Source organism: Gavialis gangeticus, unplaced genomic scaffold, assembly GCF_001723915.1.
Source record: "Gavialis gangeticus isolate Ggan-Ray unplaced genomic scaffold, GavGan_comp1, whole genome shotgun sequence".
NCBI classification, from domain to species: domain Eukaryota; kingdom Metazoa; phylum Chordata; order Crocodylia; family Gavialidae; genus Gavialis; species Gavialis gangeticus.
This window is the reverse complement of record NW_017729025.1, coordinates 112,291,858-112,319,680: the sequence shown is the minus strand read 5'-3', so window position 1 is coordinate 112,319,680 and position 27,823 is coordinate 112,291,858. Positions and strand designations below refer to the sequence as shown.

Below are 27,823 nucleotides of genomic sequence, written 5' to 3'. Positions count from 1 at the left end.
CCCCCTACACTTTAACTCTCTCTCTCTCTCACCTTAACTTTTCCCCATGTATCCCAGGTACCCCAAGCACACACATACATACCATACCATCCCAGTTAGGAACTTACCTCTGTGTATGTGTGTGAACTAGTGAGTGTGTGTGTGCACACGTGTGTGTGTGTATATATATATATCATTGTGTGCATGATATATGAATTAGTGATCTGTGTATGTGTACTGAGTGTGTGGGTATGGACAATTGATTTTTGTCTAACTGTTGAGGTGTATACTGTATGTGCTTGAATTGGTAATAGGCTAGTGCCTAGGCTAGTTTGGATGTATATGTGCCTGAGTTGGTAGTGTGTGTGTGTATGCACCTAATTGAATCGTGTGTTTGTATATGTTTAATTGTGTCACACCCTCCTGTCTAACAGCACAATATTGAGATCCTGAGAGCTGGCCTGACCCCACAGGGCAACAGGTAGATCTCTAAAAAATGATTGTTTAGACTTACTTGAAGTAGATTTTCAACTCCTATTACATCCTGATGTAAGTAAAGGGAAATCATGCTTTAAGCTATTCTAGAGTGCCCACTGTCAACTAGGGTGACCACCTTTTTAAAATGTAATGGCGGGACACTTGTCTGTCCCTTCCCCCTCCACTCCATCTGCCTCTCTCCGCCACACCTCTGCTGGTGGCATGGTCAAAGCAGAGCTGACTGGGATGTGGGTGAATGAGGGCTGCCCGCTGCAGGCCCAGGGCTCCCTGCCCTGCTGCCTTTAACCCAGGATCCCCTCACCAGCCATGCACCCCCTGCCTATCCAGCAGCAGAAAGGGGCACAACTCCATGCTGTCCCTGACCCTGCTGCTGCATGAAGGTTCAGATGAAGACATTTCAAACAAAGCATCTTCTGTAACTTGCATCTGCACTGCCTCCTAGCCTGTCAATGTTCTCAGAATGAGAAGGGGGAAAGGCAGTGGATGGAGCTTGATCTGGCTTTTTTTCAGCCCCCACTGAAGCCCCCAAGGTGGGGGAGCTCCACTTCACCCACCCCACCCTCCAGTGCCAGCTGGGGAACCCTTAGAACAAGCTCCCTCTGCTCCCTTTCCTCCCTCCCATTCTGAAAACAAGGACAGGCTGGGAAGGAGGAGGGGCCATTGGTAGGGGAAACTGGGTGCAAATTGGCAGCCAGCAGCTCGATTCCCTTTCCCCTGGAACAAACAGTGAATTTCTGTTTGGTCTAGAGGATCACTGCACCTCAGTACGTTTCCTGTTAAAGTGTTCACAGTTACAGCGGGGAGCTGCACTTCTGTCTGCACCTATAATGATCCCCACATCAGAATAGTCCATAGTCCTACCTACCAGATGCAAACACAATAAAAATGAAAAGCTGATGAGTGCCATGAAGAAAAGTTTAAAATGCACCACACATGGAGTTCCTATGCAGTTATAGGGGCAGGAGAAATTATGCTAAATATGGTTTGCCTAAAATAAAAACAAAAATGTAAAAACACAAGGAAAAATGCACCACATCCAAGAAGCAAACTGTCCCTGAGAATTGAGTTTTCACCCACAGAGGTCTGTAGCAGGTTGACACTAAGTTCTTTATTTTTCCTGGGGCAAACTTGCTGCCACACGGAAACCAATGTCCATATAAAACAAGAAGCCTGGGGCTCTTATCACCTTAAGGAGTAAAGCGGCAGTGAAATAGTAGTGCTTAGGCAGAGAGCTGCTTGTTAAAGTTAAGGGATGGACCTACAGTCAGTCAGGAGATCTCTGCCTAGAGTGAACTGGCTACAAGAGAATAGGCAGCTAAGGACAAAAGGCTATGTCTGTCTATTGGAGACACGCTTTGCAATAGGACAACAGGGTAGAGACTAGTTTGGGCAGCATTAGGCCCTGAGGAGGAACACCTGTGGGTGGCTGGGGCACCACCTGACCAGAATGCATAGGGCATAGGCACCATATAAGCCCAGTGTTTGAGCCAGAGGGGCAGTCTGGACCTGCAAGCCACAGAAAGACTGCAGGAGGATGCCTGGCTCACTTCTGAGCTGCCCTGGGGGTTGCCATTAAAACACGGATGGCTTACAAAGGGATACAACCCAGAGTAAGGGGAAGAGTTACTGCCCTCACAGTAAGCTACTGTCTATGTCTGGGACTTAATGTCAGTGGGCTTGTGTTACATCCAATGGGCTTGGGAATCTTTAGCTATAGCCAGTGGGCTTAATCCTTCATTGCTGTTTAAACCAGCAGTTTGGGTTAGGACTATCAGAAGTTATCAGAGGTCCCAATAATACCTGAGGGCACAAGAGCATTTGAGCCTTGCCAAGGGGTTTAGATAGTACCAAAGCAGGCTCAGTAGGCTCATTGCCCAAGGTAGGGAAAAGACAGGGCTCTGAGAACCAGAGCAGGCTTAGCGCCCACAGCAGGCCCAGACAGAGCTGAAGCAGGCTCAGAACACAAAGCAGGGTAGAGATAGGGTCAGAGGTCCCTGGCAGAGCCAAAGCATTGCCCAAAGGAGCAGAGAGACAAGGCCAGGGGGCCCAGACCAGATAGGGCCAGAAGGCTCAGGACCAAAGTTATCAAGACTAGAGCTGGAGCCCAGAAGTCAGATCCAGTATAGTGGCCCTGGCTAGAAGGCCCAGTTAGAAAAAAGGGGTGGAGGCTGAGAAGGCCAAGTTCTTGATAAGGAAGTGATTGTACAGTAACACTTGTGAAGCACAGGAACAGCTGTAGGGTAGGTCAGAGGACATGAATAGCCATTAAGGCTACAGGTGCCCTGGGGGGGCACAGTCTGACTGAAAGGGGCCTCTTAGCACAAAGGCAGGCTTGAGACCAGTGGGGTCTGGGAGGGACCTGCTGGCTGTCAGAGGAACTGCAGCTCGCTCTAGGACCCATTAGGCAGCCTCGCTTTTGATCAAATAAGTACATCCAGGCATGGCAGGCAAGTGAGAAGGGAGGATATCCTAGAGCTAGAGCAGGGCAAGGACCAAGGGGGCACCACAGCTACCCCTGGAACCTGAATTTGTGACACCATAACAAAACCAGTACTTAACAAACAACCAAACATTCAACAAAGGGTTAACTTACAGCTATGGTCCTTCCTCAGACCTGGAAAGAGGACACCACAGCTCAGCTCATGTCCCTCCTTGGCACTGCCCTTTTCGCTTTCTCCCCCAGCTTTGTTCTCTGGGAGCTTTTAACTTCCTTTCAGCCAGACACTCATTGCTCTCAGCTGCCCCTCTCCTGCCACTCCCTCCTCCCCAAGCAGGCAGGCTCTTGTTTTTAACTGCCCAGAGCTGTTCTCCCACCACTGAGCAATGCGGCCAGTTACACAACCCCCTCTGGGACATACTCTTCCCTTTCTTCAATACCACCTCGCTCACCACGGGATAAAAGATCTGCATGTGCCAACCCAGGATGGGGGTAGATCGTAAAATAAAAAGGTTATTGAGACACATACCATCTTGTCAACCAGGAGTTGGCTGCCTGCATGGAATGAAGCCATGTTAAAGAGGCATGGTACAAATGGAAATATGCCTCTAGGATATAGTATCAGAGGGCTTCAACAGCCCACTTAATTGCAAGCATTTATTTTCTATCACAGTATATTTTTGCTCCCAGGGAAGGAGTTTCCTACTGAGGTACAGAATGGAGTGTTCTCCATCCTCAAATTCCTGGGAGAGCACTGCCCACAAGCCTTGCTTTGAGGCATCTACCTGTAATATAAATTCTTTTGACAGGTCCAGGATATGCAGGACTGGTGCACTGCATAGTAGTCATTTTAATGCCCCAAACACTACCTCACATTAGGGTGACCACTGAATTCTTTGTGGTGCTCCCTTCCTCAGCAGTTCAGTCAGTGGCACCATAATGGCCGTAAATCATGGAATGAAGTGTCAGTAGTAGCTGGCCAGGCCCGGAAATGATTTCACCTGTTTTTTTAGCTGTTGGCACCAGTGCTTCCACTAGGGCCTTTATCTTGTTGACTAGGAGCCTGATCTTCCCATTGCCTAGTATATACCCAAGTACCTGGTCTCTATATGCCTCAAGTAACACTTAGCTAGGTTCATGATTAGACCAGCCACCCATAGGGACTGCAATACTTCTGTTTTTACTATTCTGTTTTTATTATTTACTGTTTTTACTATTTACAATACTTCTGCAATACTATTGACTGCAATACTTTCACCGTCAAGCCAAGTGATGTGCAAAACCCAGGTAAATGACAGAGGCCAGGGCAGACTTAGGAACCTGGGCACCTACAGGAGGCCTCAAATGCCTCTATACAAATGCTTGAAGCATGGGGAACAAGCTGGAGGAACTCGCCCTCCTGCTAGCTAGCAAAAACCCAGACCTGGTGGGGCTCACAGAAACCTGGTAGGATTCTACCCACAACTGGGCAGTGGACATCCAGGGATACAGGCTGTACAGGACAGTGCAGAGATAGGCGGGGGGTGGGGTGGGGAGTGTAGTGCTATACATCAAAGAGCAATACATGTCCTCAATTATCAAGATGGGGTCAGAGGAGGGGCAAAATGAGGCACTCTGGGTAAGAATGCAAGAGGGGCGTAGGGAAAGGGACTTAATAGTGGACATCTACTACAGACCACCTCATCAGGGGGATGAGCTGGACCTGGAATTCTCAGGTCAGCTCACAGAGGCTGTAAAGTCAAGGGATGTGGTTGTCATGTGTGACCTAAACTACCCAGACATCTGCTGGGAGGAGCAGTCAGCCAGGTCCGACCATTCATATAGGTTCCTAGCTGGGATACAGGACTTCCACCTAACCCAGTAGGTGCATAGTTCCACCAGGGGAAATGCCTTGCTGGACTTGGTCCTTGTCACAGGCGATGACCTGGTGAGGGGTCTGCAGGTACTCGACCACCTGGGCAACAGTGATCATCGCCTGCTGGAATTTACTATACAGCACAGGGTGGTGAAAGCATGCAGCAAGGCAGAGGTCCTTGACTTTAGGAGGGCCAACTTCTGTAAGCTAAGAAGGTTAGTAGGAGAGGCATTGGGGTCTCGGAGTTTCAAAGAGATGGGAGTCCAAGATGGGTGGTTGTTCCTCAAGGAGACAATCCTCCGAGCTCAAAGGGAGTTGGTTCCATTGCACACCAAGTGGGGCAGCAGTGCTAAGAAGCCCCATGGCTCAACAAAGGCATCCAGGGATGGCTGAGGGAAAAAAAGGAGGCATACAAACAGTGAAAGCAAGGGGCTATCACCAAGGAGGATTACACCTCCATTGCTCGGGACTGCAGAGAGGCGGTTAGGAAGGCCAAGGCTGAGATGGAGCTAGGGCTAGTGACCAGAATTAAGGATAATAAAAAGTCCTTTTTCAAATACATAGGAAGTTAAAAGAAGGCACCGGGTAATGTGGGATCCCTACAGGACGGGCTTGGCAATCTGGTGATTGCAGCAAATGAAAAAACTAACCTCTTTAATGAATTCTCCACAAGAGAAGGCTGAAAGAGGATCTAGTGGCTGCTTACAAACTCACCAGGGGGGGCCAGAGAGAACTGGGGGAGGCTCTGTTCCCCCATGCACCACCCAGGGTTACTAGGAATAATGGCCACAAATTGTTAGATAGATGGTTCAGGCAGGACATCAGGAGGCACTACTTTACAGTTAGGGCTGCCAGGCTCTGGAATGGGCTCCCAAGTGAGGTGGTGCTCTCTCTTACCTTGGGGGTCTTCAAGAGTAGGCTGGACAGATATTTGGCTGGGGTGATAATGACCACGGCACCCATTCCTGCCTGGGGCAGGGGGTCAGACCTGATAATCTGTTTAGGTGCCTGACAAGCCTAAGCACTATGAAACTATGTTACTTGTTGGAAGTAGTCTGACCACATATTGATAAATATTACCACATAATTTAGATATACCCAGTACATAATTTAGACATATGCCCAGTACAAGCAGAGTACTTTGTTAATTAATCTTTGAAAGGTTGCTGGGATTCAGTGCAGCCTGAAAGGCAACACCTTAAAGTGGTAGAGTTCCCAGAGTGTTGCAAAGGCTATTATATATCCCAAGATACTGAATACAATGGGATTTGCCAGTATCTGATGGCTATAAAATTATATTTAGAGATTTGCTTTTGGGAATTGGCTTGTAGGTAAAGTAGACATTGCATTAGAACAATGGTCCAGGGGAATGGCAAGGGTTAACTGGTTTCAAAAAGCATGTTTGTGACAAAGTCTCCTTCAAGGCCCACTCTGTCTGGAACCAGCAGACACTGTGTCTGTCTGAGGCCAATAGGCAAGCGGATGTACACAGCCTGGGAAATTGAAGACGTGCACCACACTGTTCCATAACATGAAATAAGGGACCTTGCCACATTGGCTAGGTCACAGTGACCAGCTGCAGAGGCCTTGGGATTTCCAGTTTTGGTGTATGAACCAAATTAAGACACGAGTAAAGACCAAAATAAGATGTGTGCTTGTGATGGCTGTGGGAAACAAAGGAATATGCTGACATGACAGAACATGGACAGTATGACGACCACAGGGAAACCAGTCAATAGTACCCAGGAATGAAGAGTCACCAGAGGGGAGAAAGATACAAAAGGAGGGATTTCAAAGGAGCAAAGGTCCCTGAAGGGGGAACCCAAGCCCACCATGTACAGAGGGCACATCACCAGCCTGTCTCACCCACCCCACTGCGTGGGGAGGAAGAATGAGCCTTGGTCCTCGACCTCCAGGCTGCTGACATCTGACATTCAAGAAAGAACCACAGGGTGAATCTTGCATATTAGCCAGATATACCTTCCATCTGTGACACCCCTAGGAATGTTAGATATAGAATGAGGTGGGGGGTGTTACTTTGCCTTGCCTGCATTCTTCTTATCTGTATATCAATGATATTTGCCTATTAATGAATGGACATGTCATGGTCAGTCTGAGGGTTTGGGTACGCTCAGAATAAGGCCTCTGAGTCATAGATCCAGTGCCAACAGTATCCCTTGGTCAAGTCAAAGGTGGTTATATACTTGGCATTCCCTATCCCCTCCACCATCTCATCTTTTCAGGGCAGAAGCTACACATCACATTTGGAAATGGAGTTGACTTTGCAGAAGTCAACGCAAAATAGGATGGTGTGGCTGGGTTTTGCCACCAGCACAATCAGGCTACTCCACTCACTACCAGATTCTTTGATTACCCCTAACTCCGAAATCTTCTTAACTTCCTGTCTTACTGTTTCCCTCAGTTGGGCGAGGATTTTCAAGTGTCCCGTTTGAACTGTACAGCATAGTTTGAGGATAATTCAGTGTTCTATTAATGTAGTCCAGCCCAGACTCACAGTAAACATCTCTTTAGACGCCTTCAGAAGGCTCTTTATTTCTGCCCATTGAGCTGGGGCCAACGTCTCCCTTAGCCTGAGGTCCACTATCAGATTTGGGAAGAGATCCAGAACCTCTAGGCCAGTCTCTAGTAGACATGTCAGTACAGGCCTCGTGCCTGTCTAGTAAACAGGTCTCTCATGCCTTCCAGGGATTTGGCAGGCTAATGTGGTATATCTCTGACCCTCACATTTTCCCCACCAGGCACGCTTCATAATTTACCTGACTTACCCTCCACAGGACCTAAAAAGGTCCTTGCCACTACACTACTAACTTGCTCTCAGAGAAAGGGAGTAATAGTAGAACTCTATCCCCTGGTTGGTAGACACTCAGCCGAGAATTTCTATTATACTGCTGTTCCTGGTCCTGTTGGACTGCTTTGAGATTTTTCTTGGTGAGGGCTCCCACCAAATTTAACCTCTCCCACAGCTTCAAAACTCCAAAATTATGTTTTGTGTCACAGTTGCCTGCACCTGACAGGACTCTTGCTAGTACACCCCATGGCTGCCTCTTATATAATAAATCAAAGGGAAAAAAGGACTGTGGAAGACTGTGGAACATCTCATATGGTAAACAACAGGTAGGGCAGCAACTGATCTTAATTTTGTGGCTGCTGTGATACAAACTTCCTCAACATTCCCTTCAATGTTTGGTTAAATCTTTTGAATCATCCATCTGTTTGGGGATGGTACAATTAAGTTTTAACCAAAAAGACCCTACTGGTGCTTGTCCCACTGGTCAGCATACCATTTAAATGGGTTGGGGTAGACTTGGTGGGACAACTAAAGCACAGTTTAGTGGGATCTAGGTTCATTCAGTAAGTTCAAGATTTCCTGTAGTAACTGTGAAGCTATGTTAGGCTCACATGGTTGCGACCATGTCCATTAAAACTTCCTTAGGAATGTCCGAGAGAAAATCCGTAGTAGCTCCATGGCCACCTTTTGAGCTAATGCCAAGCAGATCACCACCACCTTGCAGTAGTAGGTGACATAGTCAACCAAGGCCAAAATGAACATGGATCCCCTTGAACTGGGCTCCAGTGATCCCACCAAGTCTATCCTGACCTGTTCAAATGGCATGCTGATCAGTAGGGCCTTATTAGCAGGCTAGGGGGAAATCATCTAGCACTTGGGGCAGGATTCACAATAGTCCTTAATCTCCTAGTTTATCCCAGGACAAAAAACCTTGTCTTTTCTACCCCCAATGTCCCTCAAAGGGTATGCCATGTGCCAGTTTCAACACCTGGTGATGGTATTGTTTTGGAACCAGCAGTTCAGACCACAAGGCCCCAGTGACCTTGTCTTTGGTGACCCATATAAGGGAGACCCTCTGCAGCTTAAAATAGGAGTCCTGGGCCACTAAACATTCACCTACTATGACCACATTGGCACATTCCCAACTAACCACACAGAGGGACATATAATGGATCTTCCCTTCGATCTCTAATGAAATCAGTCTTCCCTAATTCACCCCCCGATGAATACCAGAGGACTTCTGACCCTCTGGTTCCTTAGGAGGGGGATTCAGATAACACTGCATCTTGAGCCCTTTTCCAGAGCATTTCCTCTGGCTGGTGAAGGCCTCCTACCTGACTTGTCACTGTTCTTGGCATACCCAGAGTTGCAGTCCAAAAGGCTGTGGGTTTGAAATGGGAAATATTTCCCTTGGTCTAGTTCTGTGAGATTGGGTTCTACCTGGGCTTTAGCCATTCTTCAGGCCAACTGAATCAGCTTGGCCATTGAGCCCCAATCTCACCCCAACACTATGGGGTGGGCTAAATGGTAGGCCACTGCTGCTCTCACTTGCCCCTCCTGTCCCCTGATGGTCATATTCAAGTGTGCTATGGGGTATATTGCATATCGTCATGAATACACATGATGTATGCACATTTGCCTACAAAGACATCTGTCAGACTCACAAACTGCTCATGTACAAACTTTTATCCAGAGTCTGAGTTTATGAGTCTGATAAATGGATATCCCTGATCTTTACAGGGAACACATATCCTCTCAGGCCTGGGCTCCTCCATCTTGCCTCTGAGACCAAGGCATGGGAATATTCACAGTCCATCTAGGGGCAGTCTCAATATCTATGTCCTTTCTCCCTGCATTGCAAGCACGTCATCTGCATCTCCCTTTCTCCACATGGGCTGTGGGGATGTGCCAAATGGCCTTCTTCTCCTGTCCCCCTGCTTAAAGGCTTGCCTGCCACCTGGGGCTTTGGGGGAGATGGAGGTAATGCCCCTACCAGAAGCATCCCTAGAGCCCCGCTGGTTTGCCATGGAGCTCCAGCTTCCTCAGGCTTGTAGCCTGCCAGCTTTCCTGGAATTCTTGGCAATCTGACTCCACCCCCATAAACTCAACCCCCAATCTAACTTCTACTCTTCCTGTGGCTTCTCCAGGTTGGCCACCCGGTGGCAAAACACCCGTCTTTGGGCTTTTCCTGGGAGGATGATGCAGAATTGTTCTAATGCCACAAGTTCCATGACCTCTGCAGCTGAGCAAAAGCCCAGGTTAAGCCATCTGTACATAAGTCTTTAAGCTTCTCATCCATACCCTAGGGCCACACTTTTGGATCCCAGGCATCTGACTAGAAGTAGTAGCAACAAGCCTCCTCTGTAAGTCCCAACCAGTCCACTATAGCCACTTTGAGGGCCCTAAAATGCTGGGCTAATTCTGCTTCCATGGCCAGGTAAGTGGCCTGTGCCTCCCCAGTTAATAAGTGGGCCACCCTCATGGTCCATGTATACTGGAGCCACTAATACGCCTCCACCACCCATTCAAAAGTAGTGAGAAAAGCTGCCAGTTCATTTGCCAGTCCCATCTTTATGAGGACTCCTCCCTCTAAGCTCAGGGAAACTGGTGTTTCTCCAAAAAGAGTAGGGATCTGTCTAGCATCCAATTGCTGTTTAAGGAACTCCTGCTGCTGCTGCTCTCATTAAAATTGCTGTACTTGTTTCTGCTGCACTCTAAAACTGCTATTGCTGGGTTTGGAGATGTTGAAACAGCTCCTTCTATTGTTGCTGAAGCTTCTCCAGTCATTTTAACAGGGTTCTGTTCTTCCAGGCTGGTACTGGGGTTCAAGTGCCTGCATTCTCTACCACATGTAGCATGTTGACATTTAATTCTTTATTTTTCCTGTGGCAAGCTTACTCCCACATGAAAACCAATGTCCACATCAAAGTCTCTACTTAACAAACAATCAAACACTCAACAGCTACAGTCCTTCCTTAGACCCACAGAGAGGACACTATGGCTCAGCTCTGTGCTTCCTACTTGGTACCACCACTTTGCCTCTTTCCCCCAGCTCTGCTCCTGGGGAGCTTTTAACTTCCTTTGGGTCAGGCACTCAGTGCTCTCAGGTGGCCTGCCGCTGAGCAAGCAGGTTTTCATTTTTAACATATCTATGTTCCCGCTACTGAGCCACACACCCAATTACAAGGACATTAATGAAATGCTAAATGGTAAAAATAAGTGGTTTATAAAATGTTTATACCAGATGCAAAGCCAAGGCTGCAGTGCAAAAAAAGACAATGAATGTGATAAGCTACAAAAGGAGTGTCTGCAGAGTACCTGTGATGTTCCTAGGTAAGGTCAATTTCAAACTCACAGGTCCCACCTGCTCCCACTGGCACATAACAAACTCAGAAATGAGGCAGTAAAGCCATTCTGGGGGCACACTTCTCCAATACTATGGGAGTTTCCCCATCTCTTTCATGCTTGAGACCAGTGGCAGGCAATACTCCCAAAGCAACCATTTCCAGGTTTGGCACATGCAAGCAGAAGCAGATAGGCAAGGTATATTCAAGATTATCGTAACCCAGCAAACACCAAACATGGTGTGGACACACCCATCATTTTCCTCAGCCTTCTACACAAGAAGGAAGTGAAACTGATATGGCGCATGCGTTCATTTACCTATCGCATTTAACAAGGAGCTGGTTATCAACAATTCTGTCCTGGAATACAAGAATGTAAGCTAGGAGGAAAGCATATGATGAGATTTAGAGTGAGAATCCATAACTGAAAGAAAAGGGATAGCTGGTAGCTTTGGAATCAAAGGCATTATAACCAACACAACAAAGATATACCCATATTACAAAGAAGTCTTGCCCTAGCATTTGCATGTGAAAAGGTCACCAACATGCTCAAACTTGGGAAGCTGTTCAAGTAGAAAGTAACCATAAACCTAATATTATATAAACCATTATTAAAAAGTTACTGCCAGAGTCCCCAGGATACCTTCAGTTCACACTAGAGAAACAACAAGCCTAGAATTTATACAAAAGGGAGAAAGATGTACCTATCTGGCTTCTAATCTAGAGCAGCCTTGAAAAATGAAAATATTCAGCTGAACAAAAATGATACTCTCAACCTGGTAGAAATACACAAAGATACAGAAAGTATCAACCAAGACAATTATCTACCATTTCCAAGGCAGAAACTGGAAAAAAAATCAAAGAACAATTATGTATGACAAAGATTTTCAAGTACTCATGTTAATTACTCTGACCAGATTGCCACTCAACAGGGGAAAAAGGCCCACTTGTCTCTCAAGAATAAATGAATTATCAAGACAAGCTGAATGTATAAGATAGCATCATATTTAAGGACAACTGAATCATAGTACTGGGGTCATTGCAAATAGAATCTCTCTACAGCATATACACACACACACACACACACCATTCTACAATTCTGTAGCCAAAAACACCATGCACTGGCAAATCTTGACCAAGGATATCACAGACCAGGTAAAAAGAGGCAGTATGTGTGGAAAAAAAGAGGCCAAGAAGAAACAAAAGATAATGGAAATTCAAAATATCATCAACAGACAGAGCAAAATTGGAAAAGACCTCATCTCCAAAAACCAATGTACTTTAGCTACAGACTATTCATTTTCATGGAAATCAGATTAACTGTCAGTCACTACTACAGTCATCACAAATAAGGAAGCATATCAGAGAAGATGGTATCCCCAACTGTATAATATTAGACTGTGGACCACAGTTATGTGTAGTGACTTTGTGAAGTTTACCCAGAAATATAAATTCAGTCATATTACGTTACTACCAACTGGCAATTAAAATTGCTAAGTTATTAGTGAAGATGCAAAAAGCGTAAGTATAATAAATCATATCTAAATGGAAATATGCAACCATAGAAGGCATTAACTATAGCCTGGTACAATGACTGGCATCAAACTATACCACTACTTTGGTGACTAAAGTCCCAACATTACTAAAATAAACAGGACTGAACAGATTAAAAAGGAGAGAGACACAGGTACAATTAGGACAACCAAGGCAAGAGAATTCCCATAATAACTGAAACACCCAGTCAGGACAATGTTCTTTCCTCAGGATAAACTGCGCACCTAAAAAAATGAGCTGATGTTAAGGACTACAGAATGTTAAATATGTCAGCATGGTAAGGTTTTCATGTTCAATTTTACTATTATAAATGTTGCAGAGGGATATTAAGATAGATAGTTTCCCAAAAGAAAAAAAATCCTTAGGGTATTATACTATTTTACATCTATTGGCATGATTAGTAACTTAGGCTAGAAAGAGACATTGCCAAATGAAGCAAATGAGCACTATCCCTGATTCAATTTGGCTGAATCTGAAGATTCAATGCTGATTTGGAGAATCAGCGATTCGGACATAGACACAGTTTTAAATGTTTTTCTAAATACCTCAAGGTACCAGCATGGCTTGTGACTGTTGTGATTTTGGGGTGGATGGAGCATCCCACAGGAGTGTGGTGGGGCCCTCCACGTGCTTGGTGGTGAACCTGGAAGTGGACTGGAAGTAGTTCCGGTCCACTTCTGGGTCCACTGGGGAGCACACTGGAGGCCCTCCCCCAGCGCCCTCCCAGCTCAGCGATTGGCCACAGGGGGACCCCAGGTGCCCCCCCCAAGACCCAGGAGGTCCCAATCACCAAGCCAGGGGGATGGGGGGAGGGGGCAGGGAGCACACTCCCTGGTGTACCCAGAAATGGACCGGAAGTGCTTCTGGTCCACTTCCAGGTCTGCTGCTGAGCATGCTGAGGAGCCCCATGCACTTCTGTGGGACACCCCACACACTTCTGTGGGACACCCCATGCACCCCAGCATTCATGAGCCACCTGCTACCTAGAGGTATGTAGAAAAAACATTTAAAACTGTGTATATGTCTGAATCACCAAATCTTTCCGAATCTCTCTGAATCAATTTGGAGGGTTCTGATTTGATTTGGAGAGATTTAAGGGTCCTCTGATTCAATTCGGATTTGGAGATTTGATCACCAAATTGGGCCAAATCTCCACTGAATTGAATCAGGGACCAAAGCTTCACACAGCCCTAGTAAGTGGGTCTCAATGAGGGGCATGGGCATCCACACCAGGACATGCCTGGGATTTCCCCACTTACACAGACATGCTCCTAGAGATCCCGAGGCATGTCTCCATAAGTGGGAAACCTCAACTTCCCTGCTTATAGGGAAGCATCCTGAGATTCCACAGGGAAAGCTGGGGAGGTTGTCTGGGGGCAGCTCAGGCTGCCCACACTGCCCCAACAGAGTTAATAGAAGTTTACTGCAATAAAGCAGAAGAATTTATCACTACCTTTTGTCATACCACTGATTTTCTTCTCATGTGGCATGACAAAAGATAGAAATGTCTATTTGCTCACTATTTGTGCCACCATAAAAAATTTTATGGTGGCACAAATGCAACATCAGGCAACATCTGTTTCTAACCTTACAAAACTTTCTGTAAGTGCTTGATTACACTGATGTTACCCATCTGCCTCTTCAGCCCATTAAACTCCAATTTCTTATCTTCATTTGATCTGTCAGATGTAAAATTTATTTTGAAGTTCTTCAGTGCTAAAACAATATCTCACTGGGCGTATCTACACATGCATTTACTCTGGCCTAAATTTACTCTAGTGCAAACTGCTTCTGAGTAAGGGTTTTTGGGCAGGTGACTACACATGCAGAAATTAGGGAGAAAAATTGCACCTGGTTCCCTGTAGCCCTACAATGGACACCTGCTGCCCCCTGGGTGCTAGCCCAGGGGCTGGAAGGGAGCTCAGGTGACTGCCTGCTACAAGGGTGGAGACAATGTCCCCCTGCCCTGGCATCAGGGAGCTCCTGGCTCCTGGCACAGGGCTTGGGAAGAGCTGGGGGGGGGCAAGTTTCAGCCTCCTACCCTGATCTACTGGTGGGACAGCAAGCAACTAGCTCACTGCTAACTGCCCACCACTGGACTGGGGCAAGGTCCTGGGACCTACCCCACCCCTGCAGCTCTTCCCAAGCCCCATGCCCCAATCACTCAATTGAGGCATGGGGATGGGACCTGCCCCTGACTGAGACAAATCCTGGTCGGTTCTGGGCTGTGCAGGGAAGTCTGCACGTGCAGCCCAGAGCTGGCAGGGGACTGCCCTAAGCAGAACAGTTCCCAGCCACCTCCAGGCTGCACATGCTTCCCTGTGCAGGCTGGGGCCGTCTGGGAACTGTCCTGGTTGGGGCACATTCCAGCCAGCTCCAAGCAGCCCTAGCTGTGTGATTGCAGAGCAGGGGCTGGGAACAATCTCCCAGCCCCTGCTCCATGATTGAAATCAAGAATCATGGGCTGGAAGCTCCCTGCTGCTGGGGCAGAGGATCATTGTCCCCACCTGGGCATGCAGGGCAGGGGTTCAGGAGCTTGTTCCTGCCCCAGCTCCATTTGCATGGAGCTGGGGGGTGGGGGGAGAAACAAGCTTCCCAGCCTATTCCCCCCCAGCAGCTCTGTGTTCCCAGAGGTAGGCAGGGAACAGGCTCCCTGCCTCTGCCAGCAGGGAGCTCCCAGCACCAGCTCCATGGATACAGGGCTCGGGCTGGAAGACCCTTATCTCCCAGCCTGAGCTCTGTGATCATGGGGCTTGGGCTGGGAGACCCTTATCTGCCCGAGGGCAGGGAGCTATCCTCCTATATCCTAGAGGATGGCTGACCGGGAGCATATTTTGCTCCTAGTCAGGCATCTACATGAGCACTACAGCACTGTTACCAATCCAGAGTAAATCTGCCACTTGCATTTTCAGGTAGCAAATTTACTCAGGATTAGGGAGATTTACTCTGAATTCAACACGTGCATGTGCAGACAGACATGCTTACTTCAAAGTAAACTGTGCTAATGCAAAGTTAAACATCCCATGTAGATGCACTCACTGTTTTACAATCATAAGGAAGTAGGGCTGGAAGGGACCACCAGAGATCATCTAGTCCAAACCCCTGCCTAAGGCATGATAGTCACTATCCAAACCATTCCATACAAACCATGATCTAACCTAGAAGAATTGTATTAATTAATTCATTCTTGGTCAAATGAAAAAAAGAGAGGTAGGATGAGGTATCATCTGCATACTGGTGATACCTGGCTCCAAATCTCCACACAACCTTGCCCAGTGGCCTCATATAAGAGAAAAATCAGGAGACTTTTTGCTTTCAGTGGGCACATCTACACAAGACACAATGTCACTGTTAGCACTGCGCTATGGCAATGTAGCATTAGCGGTCACGAACTGTGAAGCTGAAGCTACGTCACTGTAGCAATGCATTCCCTTGATATAGCATGTCACTACAGCACTGTTGTGGCTAAAAATAACCACACACTGCTCGCATGGCATGGTAATGGTTGTTACTGTGACATTATTTAGTACTTCCTAAAGGAAATACTAAATGATGGCACAGTAACAACAGTGCTATAGATGTGACCAGTGTGTGACAATTCTTCAATTCTGCAGCAATTCTGTTCTAGATCACCACAAGATCCATGAAAATGGAAAAGAGAAAAAAAGAAATTCTGTATCAGATCAGAGCTTCTCACCTGTGGTTGGGTGAATGTATTAAATGAGATACAGGACCTTGGACAAACTGTGGAGGAGCCAAACAGTGTAGTCAAGTACATGCAACTGGACAGATCAAGAATGGAACCATCTTCCCATACACCAAAGCAGAAAGCATTACCAAAAAGATTTTCATAGATTAAAATGGAAAACAAGGCTGCTATTCTGTTTCAAATCTAGTGGACAACAACATGTCAATTCCAATTGGCCAGATGTATACCTCCATAAAGCTACATGTAGCAAGGCAAAGACATGTCATTGGAAGAACAAATTGGTTTTAGCTAGATAAAAACATAAAACTGAAGGAACTGGATAAAATATGGCAACAGCAAATACTACTTCAGATGATGACTACGTTAACAAAGAATCTGGTCCTTAAACTCTCTCAAACAGCACAAAACCAAACGCAAAGGTCAATAGTCTCAAATGTAACAGTAATGTTTTCACTGACATCAAGCCCATAAAATCATGGAGATTCAGCAATTAATAACACTTGCTGCCCAAGAAGTCTATGAAATAATGGGCAAAAGGAGAGGGAGACTCATAGTTCATTAACTGCAATCAGTTTGTAAGAAACTTAAGCAATCTTCATGAAGGAAGAGGATGGGGAAAGCTTAGCAAAAAAAAAAAAGAGAGGCTTAGTAAATTTAAAGCCTTTGCCAAAGGGAATACATCAAAATTGGGAAAAAAAATAATCATAAACATATGGAAACCAGGCAATTTAAAACAGTCGTGGAAGATCTAAGGCAAAGCATCTTTTCAGCCTCAGCAAAAAATAAAATATGCAACAGAAGTAAACTACAAAAAAGTAAGCTTCCGTATCAACCAAAGAAGAATATTTCCTGAAGTCACTGGAATATCTGCAGGAATGGGCCCAGAGTTTCCTGACACAGAAAAGACCATCAAGTTGTGGAGAGAAGTCTGGGACAGTCCAATTAACCACAGTAACAATGCAGCATGAATTAAAGATGTAGAAGAAGATGAAGGAAAAAATAATGGAAATGGTCAAGAGAGTCCTTAAGAACACAAAGAACTGGAAAGCAACAGGACCAGATGACATCCATGTTTTTTTGGACCTTGGATCTGGAATAGATTTCAGGTCCTAAAATAACAAAAAAACCCTCTTTTTCTCATCACTTCAAGTTAAGGGAAACACAGACCTTGTGATAGCTCTCAGAATAAAGGCAAATTTCATTCATGCTGAACAACTTAAAATCTTCACCAGAAATTAACCAATTTAGCATAAATACTTCTTTCAAAATTTTAGCATTCTAGAATGCTCAGCTTGGTGTTTGCCAACTTCTAAAAATGTGACTCCTTAATAATCTGTTTAGGTTTGATGGCAGAGGCCTTTTATGCATTTTACTGCCTCTCCTATGGATGATATTTTCCAATCCACTACCTACCACTTTGCAAAGTAAGAATCTACAGTGTACCTTTAAGTATTTTCAATCACACACAGAACTTAAATACATTCTATTTTTGTTATGGTGCTTATATTGATATTTTAATATGCTGCCTACTCAGGGCCAGGTCTCCCTCAGCCCACACCTGTTTCCATCGCAGTCCACCCAAATTTTTCCTGCCGTGACTTGTATAAATTATTGATGTAAAATGTGGGAGGCTGCCCATTTTTATGCCCAATCCCTAGGGCAATACACATGACTCCGACCTTCCCTTATTGTGTTCCATGCCTCACAAATGGCATCCATTATTTATTACAGTGCCTCACACCATGACCGATACTTCAGCATCTCACTTGGGACTCTCACTCCCCACTGGAGCATAAGGTCACTGTGCTCTCACACTGACAGCTCTTAACACTAATACAAACATGGCCTTATGCTCCAACTGCAACCTTAGGAGTCCATAGACTTACCTGGGCCTGGTTGCCCCCCTCCTGGGGCTTCCTCCTTAAGTCAATTTCTTGTGGGGGGTTGGCCCATGTACTGCACTTCAGGTCATTCTCACTCCCCCTATGCAGCACACCCCCAGTGCAGCACTTCAGGTCCTCCCAATTAGATGCTACTCTACATCAGACATGCACAGCACTTCACATCGTCCCCATGCACCCTACTCTATGTGAGCCACTCTCTACTTTAACCACTATGCCTCCTCACTGGGGCCACCGGGGTCTTACCCCCTATGGGCTCAGGTGTCTGGAGACATACCTGACCCTCTCTTCTCTACCAGTGTCTTGTACCCCATGGGGCCCAGGTGTCCAGAGATGTGCCTGGGCCCCACTCTTCTCTACAGGGGTCTTGCACCCCATGGGGCTCAGGTGTCTGGAGACGTACCTGGCCAACCTGGTAACCCACGAGGGTGTGGGGGCTGGGGTTATTAAGGTGCCCCTACTCACCTTTCACTGGGGTGGCAACTGCCCTGGCATTTCTAGGGAACTACCCCACCATGGGCAGTCCCACCAAGCCATCCTTCCCCATCAGGATGCAGTTTTCAGTCATACCCACGAGCGGGATCCTCCTTCCAACCCCATAGGTCCTTCCCTTGCCTACAGAGTGTTCTGAGCAGCAGCTCAGCCAGGTATTTTTCTTTGGCTGCTTGCACCAAACTGCTGCCACAGCTCTGAGAGCCTGGATCTAAAATGGAGGCTGCTTAGCCCCCTCTTTCAATCCCAGGGCCCTCCTGCAGTCAAGTGACTGCCTCATTAGGGCTAGCTGGCACCTGCTGGCTGCCCTGCTGACTGCTGTATAGCCCCTTAAAGTGGCAAGCCCTGCAAGTGCTCTGCCACAGATATATACTCGCATTATCTCTTTGTTCCCTGATTATATATTAAGCCTCTAGTTTTTGGGAGTGGATTATTCCTATTATGTCTTTGCTAAGTTGCATCATATTGAAGTAATATTTTAGGCCATGGACAGGATGTCATTTTAACTGGTACAAAATTCTAGGTCACTCGAATCTGGGGAAGGCTGGGAGAGCAATAGCAGCCTGACTCCTTCCAAGCACAGGAAGAGATCTCCCAGTCTGGGAAGGGTGTGTGGGAAGCTGCAGCTGCTGGACTCCTCCCATGCTTGGGAGAAGTCCAGCTGCTGCTGCTTTCTAAGTCTTCCCCAGACTGGGAAGGCTCATGGGGGCAGTGGCAACTCAACTCTTTGCCTGGGAAAAAAGGAGTTAGGCTGCAGGGAAATACTCTCCCACCTTTCCCTAACCAGAATCCTCCCAGTCTGGAGAAGGTATAGAGGAAGCTGCTGCTGACTCCTCCCATTCATGGAGATGTCAAGCATACAGGCATTTATTCTAGTAATGTTTTGTCCCATGGAAGATTTTCCAGGTGTCCATCTAAAATATCCTTCTCCCAGATGGGGTAAGTCTCTTCCAGAAGAAACATCAGTATCCAGCTGTTTTTACTAGGAGAGAAACAATTCTCCAGGTAGAAAAATTACAACTGCATGTGGTTTTAGTCTGTGGCTTGGATTTGCCCTAGGAAAATATCTCAGCATCTTAAGCCACTGTACATTACTTGGGAAATCCAAATCCTGAAATATGGCCTTTGTAGGAGACAATGCACCCACTGATGCTCCACATGGAAGAGAGGTCTGGGCAAAAGATCAGATTGCAAGATCAGACTGTAACATTCTGTATTCTACTGCATTCTCCATAGTTGAATATGTTATCATTTTCTTTCTTACTTTCATGTTAAGATTAAGGAACAAGTCAGACAAATCAGACAATAATTATATACTATGCAATTTGGGACAGGCTGTATTCATTTTGCATTACAGTGTCTCAAAGAATTAAAAAGTCTAAATTATTATCTAATATCAGTATGCAAAGAACAAAACTAAATTTAAAACAGCGACAGCAGAATTTTCAGTTTCTGAAAATAATATTACAAAATTGATGTAAATTGAATATCTAATCACTGGCTGTATGCTAGTGCACACACTAAAGAACCTTATTTATAATCAAAGGGACAAGAGAACTACTGAATAGTTTTTAAAGTCTGTCTGGGTTTGTAAGATGCTAACAATCAACAACAAATTTTCTAATCTGATAGCTCATTGACATTTTATTGAAATATCAAATAATTTGTTGCTATGACTTGGTACCAGTTTGTTAACAAATAAGTAATTGCAACAATATATGTATTCCCTACTTTAATCACAGCTGGCTTTAATTGGAACCAAATTTAGAAGCTTTGATATAAAGTTTTCCTATGGACATCAGCAATTAATATGAATTTATGGCAACTAGAAAAGGGTGCATAGGATGATGAGCATGAACAATACAATACCTAGCAAGTTCTTAAAATATGAACAATATAGATTTCAATGCCACTGCCTTTAAATTATTTTAATGTCATTTTCCTTTCCATTTTCTCAAAATGGAAATGCCCTATAACATATGAAATAGGTTAGGGTTACTCATATAATTCAAAAGACAAATGAGCAGAGTTAACACACTTGCATCCCTTTTGTGTCTATTAAGTAACATGAGATAAAAATAGATCAAGTCAGAGAGTGCTGCTGAGTGTTTTGTGGATTTTTCATGCCTTTTGCGTTACTGTTCTTTTTCTGTTTGGCTTTAATGGTTCAAAATGTAATTTTTCATAACTGCTTTAAGCAGCATTCAGCAGGAATTTGATCCATTCAACTCTAACTGCCCAACAGCTTTTAAAAATAAATAAATGGAATATGTATTGGAAAATACATTGGAGAGTGTTTAATTTAAATACTTGAAGCTGAAGAACAAACAATAATGACCTCAATCATTCTGATCTAATTAAATAAAACAGGTTAGGAAAGCATGTTTATAACGAAACCACTGTTTCCTGAGTCCATTTACTTTACAAAATGCATGTTTCATCTTAAGCAATGTGTTTACTGACATAATACTAATAACAACAATAGACTCTTCTTACAGATGATGTGTTATATTTAAAAGCAATTGCATACTATGAAATAATATATATTTTCAAGATAAACTTAATACATCAGAAGACTTTCGGTATTCACAAAAAATACTAAATTACCAAAAAAAAATCTGTGTGAAAGCCCCCACAAACCATCACATACACACATCTCTGCATAATTATAGAGGAATACAGGAACTCTGACTTGAAGCCTAGCAACAGTATCCAAGTATTAGTTTGTCTGCTAATCAACTACCAAAAACTCACACACCAGCTCAATGTGTTTTAGATATAAAAAACCCAGAAAAACCCACTCTTGCTTCTATCTTCAGAGCTGCCGAAGAACAAGATGTACAGTATAAAACAAACCTTGTTCACTTGAAGAAGAACAACCCATTTCATTTAATCCATCTGAAAATTCATCTCATCACAAAGAACCAAGGCAAAAAAGAGATTTAAAAATAGATTATCGAAATCCAAGGATTATCATCTTCCGACACATTTAGTATCTGCATAACTATATCTAATGAGAGTTTTAGGATTCCTATATATATTATTGTTGGTTTTTTGTACCTACATCCTATATAAGCCATAGTAAATGCTGAATAGCAAATGCTTTCTAAACCTCCTGTGCTCATTTACTCTCAGACAGCTGTAGGCTGGATGAAAACAATCAGGGATTAACATTTCTATTCATCATGTCTTTTAATCTATTACTTACCCTTAGTTTGCAATAACTAACTGAATGAATAAATAAATAAATAAAGTGGTACAAAAATAACCCTTGGTGTTAGTCTTTAAAAATATGTAACTCCTAGGCAGTTCATTAGGAGTACATTTGTATGACAGCTGTAACGTTTCTTTCAAAATAGAAAAAGAGATGGAACTGCACAGACACAGAACTGAAAAATATTTCTTCGTTCTGAGGATTTTCAAAATGCCTAATAAATAAAGTGCTTGGATATGTTCATTATTTCCTAAAAAAAAATCATTTGTGGGCATCTTGGATTAGAATAACTCAAGTAAATTATTGTTATGTGATTTTTCCAAAATAAGTCTTTAAGCACATTCATTTTTCTTTCCTTCAAATATTATTCTAAACTTTTTTCAAAACAGGATTACTTCAAAAGAATAAATGACATCATAATTTTCATTCATCTTTTCAACATCTGCCAAGTGTACAAAAAATTATCTGATTATCTGCTGAACCTAGTTTAAAAAATAAATACAAGGAAATGTGATTATTACTTCTACTCCCTCAGTGTTACCCTTTTCCCCCTTGCCTCTGAAACCTTTATCACTTATAAAGGATTTGCTCTTCCAAAATGGCACCACTTTTTGTTAGATGTGAGACTACTGTGAACTTCCTTTCCTAGTATTACTGTCTTACGGTAGGAGAATTATGTTTAAAGTTCTTTATTAGTAGCACCAAACTAAAAACTGGTAGCATCAAACCAAACAGGAATTTGAGTAATCTGTGCTTTGGTATATGATAATGTCCATGCAGTGACTCCCACAAACTGGTCATCAAGTTAGAGCAGTGGTCTGCAACCTCTTAAGGAGGAGATCACCTTTGGCATTTAAAAGCAACCCAAGATATACTGTGCACTGCCCCCTCTCCCCCTCCCCCACCCAGCAAGTAAGTCTGTGGGGAGGGAAGGGGGTGGGGGGGCAGATCGAGGCAGAGGGAGAAAAAATTATTTGCAGGTGCACCTCCTCAGGAGGTAAGTCCCACCCAGCTGGCGCTCCACTCAACTTACCCCTGCTCCTGCCTCTGCAACACCGTCCCTCACCCCTTCCCTCCCCCACGGACTGAGCTGCTGGGCTGAGGTGCACGCATGTCTGCAGGCAGGCACTCAGCCACCCACCCCAGCCTCAGATTGACTCCAAGAGGCTCCAAGATCTACCGCAAGAGGCTCCAAGATTGGTTGGTGACCACTGACTTAGAGAACATATTAAGATGCAGAGTTGATTAAGGTTAAGACAGGTGATAAGAGTAGTAACATCATCAATGAGGCACTCATGTCAGAGTGCTCAAAAGGAAAATCTTTAATTATTTCTTTTTCTTTTATTCTACACAACTTTTTTTCAGGAGCAAAGTCTACGAACAGAAAAATGTAATAGTAAATAAACCTCTATGTGCTATGAATTACATTATTTAAACCTACTTACTGAACTGTGTCACCACAAGAATAAATTAAAACACTTAAATTATCCCTACTAAATGTTTTCATTTTAACTCCTTCACAAAGTTATAAAACCATAAAATATCCTTTGTAAACATAAACAGTAATAGGATATGATGCATATTAAAGAGACCCAACTGATTAATTTCCAACTGCTGACTGAACTTTAACCAGCTAGGACAGGTTGTAAATGCAGAAAAAAAACTAAACTATTCATAGAAGAGAACTGTTTTCCATATTTGACCATATTAAATATAGGACTAGCTACAGAATCACCATGTTATTCTTCTTTATGCAAGGCTCTCCTATTTTGACCACACATCTTGGGAACAGTAGATCTCAAATGACAACATGAGTTTGAAACTTACACTTCCCTAGTTAGATGTTCAAAAACAACCAAGAAGTGCATAACAGAACTCAGCAAAAGGAATAACAAATTAGTTCTCTCCTAGTCCTGGGCTGGACATGAGCTAACTTAAACCCTATGTAAATGAGACTTTGTTTATTCATAAATTTATACTGGTACATCAAGCTTATGCAAATGACTCCATAGACACTCTTATTTCAATGAGATTTTTTTTGCTTATTTTAACATTTTCCTGATCAGTTTATACTCAACTGAATTACATTTTTGCATCAGTTTAAATTGGCTTAAAATCACATTTTAAACTGCTGCACCTCTACATGCAATCAAGCTTTGGATCAGCCTTATGGGCCCCAAGGGACTGTAATAATCAGGGGATTATTACAGCCATTCCCCCTTCAGTTCTTTTCCTGTCTGCAGTGAGAGGACATGGCATGTGGCCAGATGTGCTAGGCAGGTCCAACACAAAGATCTCTCTGCATTGAAGTGAACCCACTGTGGACTGGCTATGTTAGTTCTGGCATGGTGTGGGGCTTGTAGTAGAGTGCAAACACAACTTGAAAGAAAGAGAGAATGTGACCCCTTCTGTCTCTTAGCATGTGTCCCCCAAACTGCCTCAGTCACGTTCATAACAGTTGTGGTATTTATATCCAGTATTCTTTGAAAAAGGAATACTCTTTGAAAATCATTCAACCTTTTCCCTCTTGCTTCCAGTTTTATGACATAGAATATATTTTTAAAACAATTCTCAGTATCAGAAATCATACTGTGCATAAATCTGGACTCAGTGATTCTTTTCAAGATCCTAATTTAGATTTAAATATTCCTAAACTATGCTTTTGAGAGCTTTTCATTCTCACAATTTTGTCAGTATTTTACTTACCAATATCTGCTTCCTTGTGATTCTTGATATATTCAGCCAGCTCAAAGTTTCCTGCTATTATAGCCACCTAAATGATGATAGAATAATTCAAATTAATGTGTGATATTAAGTCATGAACCAGACAAATGTAGATATATAGTATAGAGAGAGTATCTCTAACATAGAGATCCTGGTGTTCATGAAATAAGTTCATTGTTTACATAGCTAGGATAAACGGTGTTTATTTTGAATCTTTGACATTCTTATGCATAGTACCCCTCTGCCTCCCAGTGCTGCAGTGAGGAGCTTAGAACTCTACGATATAAAGCTCTGAGAAACATTGACCCCTTAGGGCAGAAACGTACATAACATCTGAAATGTTTTGAAGTGCAATGGGATTGGAAATGTTTCAGGAAGTAACATTATGAGCCATTGAACTCCATTTACAACTCCTGTCATGCCCCGCAGCTGGAGGTCTTCAAAATCACTGCAGCTGCTGGCGGCTGTGTGCTCTTCAGCCAGGTTACACTACAGGGGCTGTAGTTTTGCTGCCCCCTCCTCTCTCCCAGCAAGGCAAGAGGAGTTAAATGAACTGACAGAGCCACTCTGCAACCCCTATCCCCATTCTAGCTCCTCTCCCTGACTCAGAGAAGAGAGCAGGAAGCAGAGTCAATATCAGTGTGTGCTCTCCTGCCATTCACCTCTGCCTTCCCTGAGCATCTCTTCCCTCACAGAACTGGGAAACCAGAGACCCTCCACCCCACCCCCTCCCCTACCTACAGGAGTGTGGAGTCATGAGGGTCTCATCATGGCAGCATCAGAATCTGAGAGAACTGGGGTCTTTGTGGAGGATCCCAGGAACATCCTGAGTGCCAGGATGCTGTCAGTGTGAGACAAAGTCTGAAATTTGGTCTTTGTGTAAACAATTACCTTTTTAAGTAAAAAAAAAAAAAAAAAAAGAAGAAGAAGAAGAAGTGAGATGCAGAAATGCCTTTAAAAGCCTATATTTAATTCATTCAGACTAACCAAAATATACCCTGGATTGTTTATACAAAACAAAAAGCCTAAACTACTATAAATTAATAATTCAGGGGGTGCATGAGATGCTTTACTGTGCACTGCTGTTGTTGTTTGCCTACCATCAATCCTTCTGGATCATGGTGCATGCATGAGAGGTCACCCAGACCTTTGGTGCATATGCCTAGGCAGAAATATTGGAGAAATGGAGACATTCCCCGTTTAGGCCACTGAGACAGAATCCAAAGGCCGGACTTTTCGCATCCAGACTAGCAAGCATCTGCCTGTTGTGACATCTCAAGGCAGTTTGAGATGCCACAGGAGGCACACTAGGAATGAGAAAATGTTCATTGTGCTGCATATTTGCAGTGTGGACTCTAAATCTGGTACAGGAAAATCCTAGTATCAAAAAAAAATGCAGAAAAAAAGCAGCACAGGGCATGGTCTGCGAGAATGCCCTGAAGCAACTGGAGGTTGGGTCCTCCAGAGAGATGCTCTGGCACCTGGCCAGAGCATGTCTATAGCTGCCTCAGCACGCTGCCTCCAAATCCTGGAGCAAACAGGAGTGGGGCCTGGCAGAAGTGGCTCAGACCCAGATGCTTTACCTAGTAAGCAGGGACATGGAGGCAGGGAGGGACTGTGTGGTTGCGGGGGTCTGGGGGGTGGAGGGATGGGGGGGTTGTGGGGGATATTATGGGGTTTGTAGGGGGGATTGTGGGTGTGGGGTTTGTAGCGTGGCCACCAAACGCCTGCCCACCACCCACCCCCTGTGGCACTCAGTACCAGGGGCTGGCAGCAGCAGCCAGCTGGGCTATTGGGGCTTTCATAACCTGCTGCAGACACAGCCCCACAGCAGCGTAAAGCCACCTGACCTGGAGTCTGCACATGGTGAGCAGAGCTGGCTCAGCCCTCCCCACTAGTGCATACCTTTGAACAAGACCGGGACAGCTCCTGCCACCACCTGTGGCTGTTTTTCAAAGGTGCGCACACATATCACCCCCACCCCCACACACCCACCCATGAGCCCCGCATCTTCCCTATACCCACATTTCCCACACGCCCACGCATGAACCTCCCCCCACACAAAGAACCCCATATCCACCCTCCTACAACCCTTCCTCACTCCCTCCTACAAACCCCACATCCTCCCCACATCTCACACCTTGCATGCCCATTTGCCAGACAAGATGGGACCTGCTGGCAGGAACTGTGGCTGCAAGGGCAGCTGTCCCCACATCCTGATTAATAAAGGGAACAGGGAGAGCTCTGACTTTTCTATGATAAAAACACCAAAAGCCAACACCAAAGCATATAGATATTTAGAATTTATTTTATTATGATGATAGAGGAACACTGGTAGGTTGCCAAATTGCTTTAAATATATCAGTAAAACCTTGCCCAACTGATTGACCTCCCTCTCTCTCACTCTCTCTAGTGGCATTTCATTTTAATCATACAAGAACATGGATTTTTGTGTATTTTAAAGACTGAATTTGAGATTTTTTTAATCAGAGGATGTGCAATTTTTTAACAGGGAACACCAGGATTCCTGCTAGTGAGTCAAGTGGTAGGACCCAGCCAGAGGATCCTGCCCAGGGCCAGCACCAAGGACTTAGCTGGAGGGCAAACAAGGTGGACGACCTCCTGGTCATTTGGGGCCAGGAGAACATACTTAGTTCAAAGTGGGCCACCACAATGAACACATCTGCCAGGCAATAGCTGCACAGATGACAGGGAGGGGACATATATGGCAGCAGTGCTGCACAAAGGCCAACTGCAGTCCTGGCTCACTGGCAGCCTATGGATCTGCTGCAATGCCCATACCACAGCCCATGTGGCCATGCAATCCCTGTACAGGTCTGACAGGCACGCAGACATGGGGCCGCAGGTCCTAGGGGGTGGATGCTGTTGCAGGTGCCATGTGCCCAGGCCCCCAGGGATCCCCATACTGTTCCAAGGAAACCCTCAACTGGGGCTCTGGGACTGGTCAAGGCTCTTCCCTTCCCTTCTCTTCCCTTCCAAGCCAGCCAGGATGTCAGCGGGGCTGCAAGCCCAGCTCTGGTGGCCTCTCCAGAGCACTCCCCCATTCCCCACCTCCATCTCTCTTTCTCTCTCTCACACACCCCTGTTGCCACCCCTGGCCCATCACATGCACCCACAGACCCCACTGCCACCTCAATCCCCAGGTCCCTCTCCACTTTTACCTGCACTGCTACATCTCCCTCTCCCCCCGCCCGGCCAGCCTGTCCCTTACTCCATGAAGTGTTCAGGCTGTGAAGTGGACACTTACACAGTCAGGTGGATGGCTAACTGGCTTAGGGACCACACC

The 27,823-nt window shown here is 44.8% G+C and overlaps 1 protein-coding gene across 4 annotated transcripts in view; it reads right to left on the bottom strand.

Annotated features, from left to right (window-relative positions):
- SHANK2 (SH3 and multiple ankyrin repeat domains 2) overlaps positions 1-27,823 on the bottom strand; it is an 856,646-nt gene that overhangs the window by 543,757 nt on the left and 285,066 nt on the right. For all 4 annotated transcript variants that reach the window (XM_019519421.1, XM_019519422.1, XM_019519423.1 and 1 more), the window contains one exon: positions 24,499-24,565. In XM_019519421.1, the coding sequence (XP_019374966.1) occupies positions 24,499-24,565 (67 nt within the window). The remainder of the gene's footprint in view (positions 1-24,498; positions 24,566-27,823) is intronic.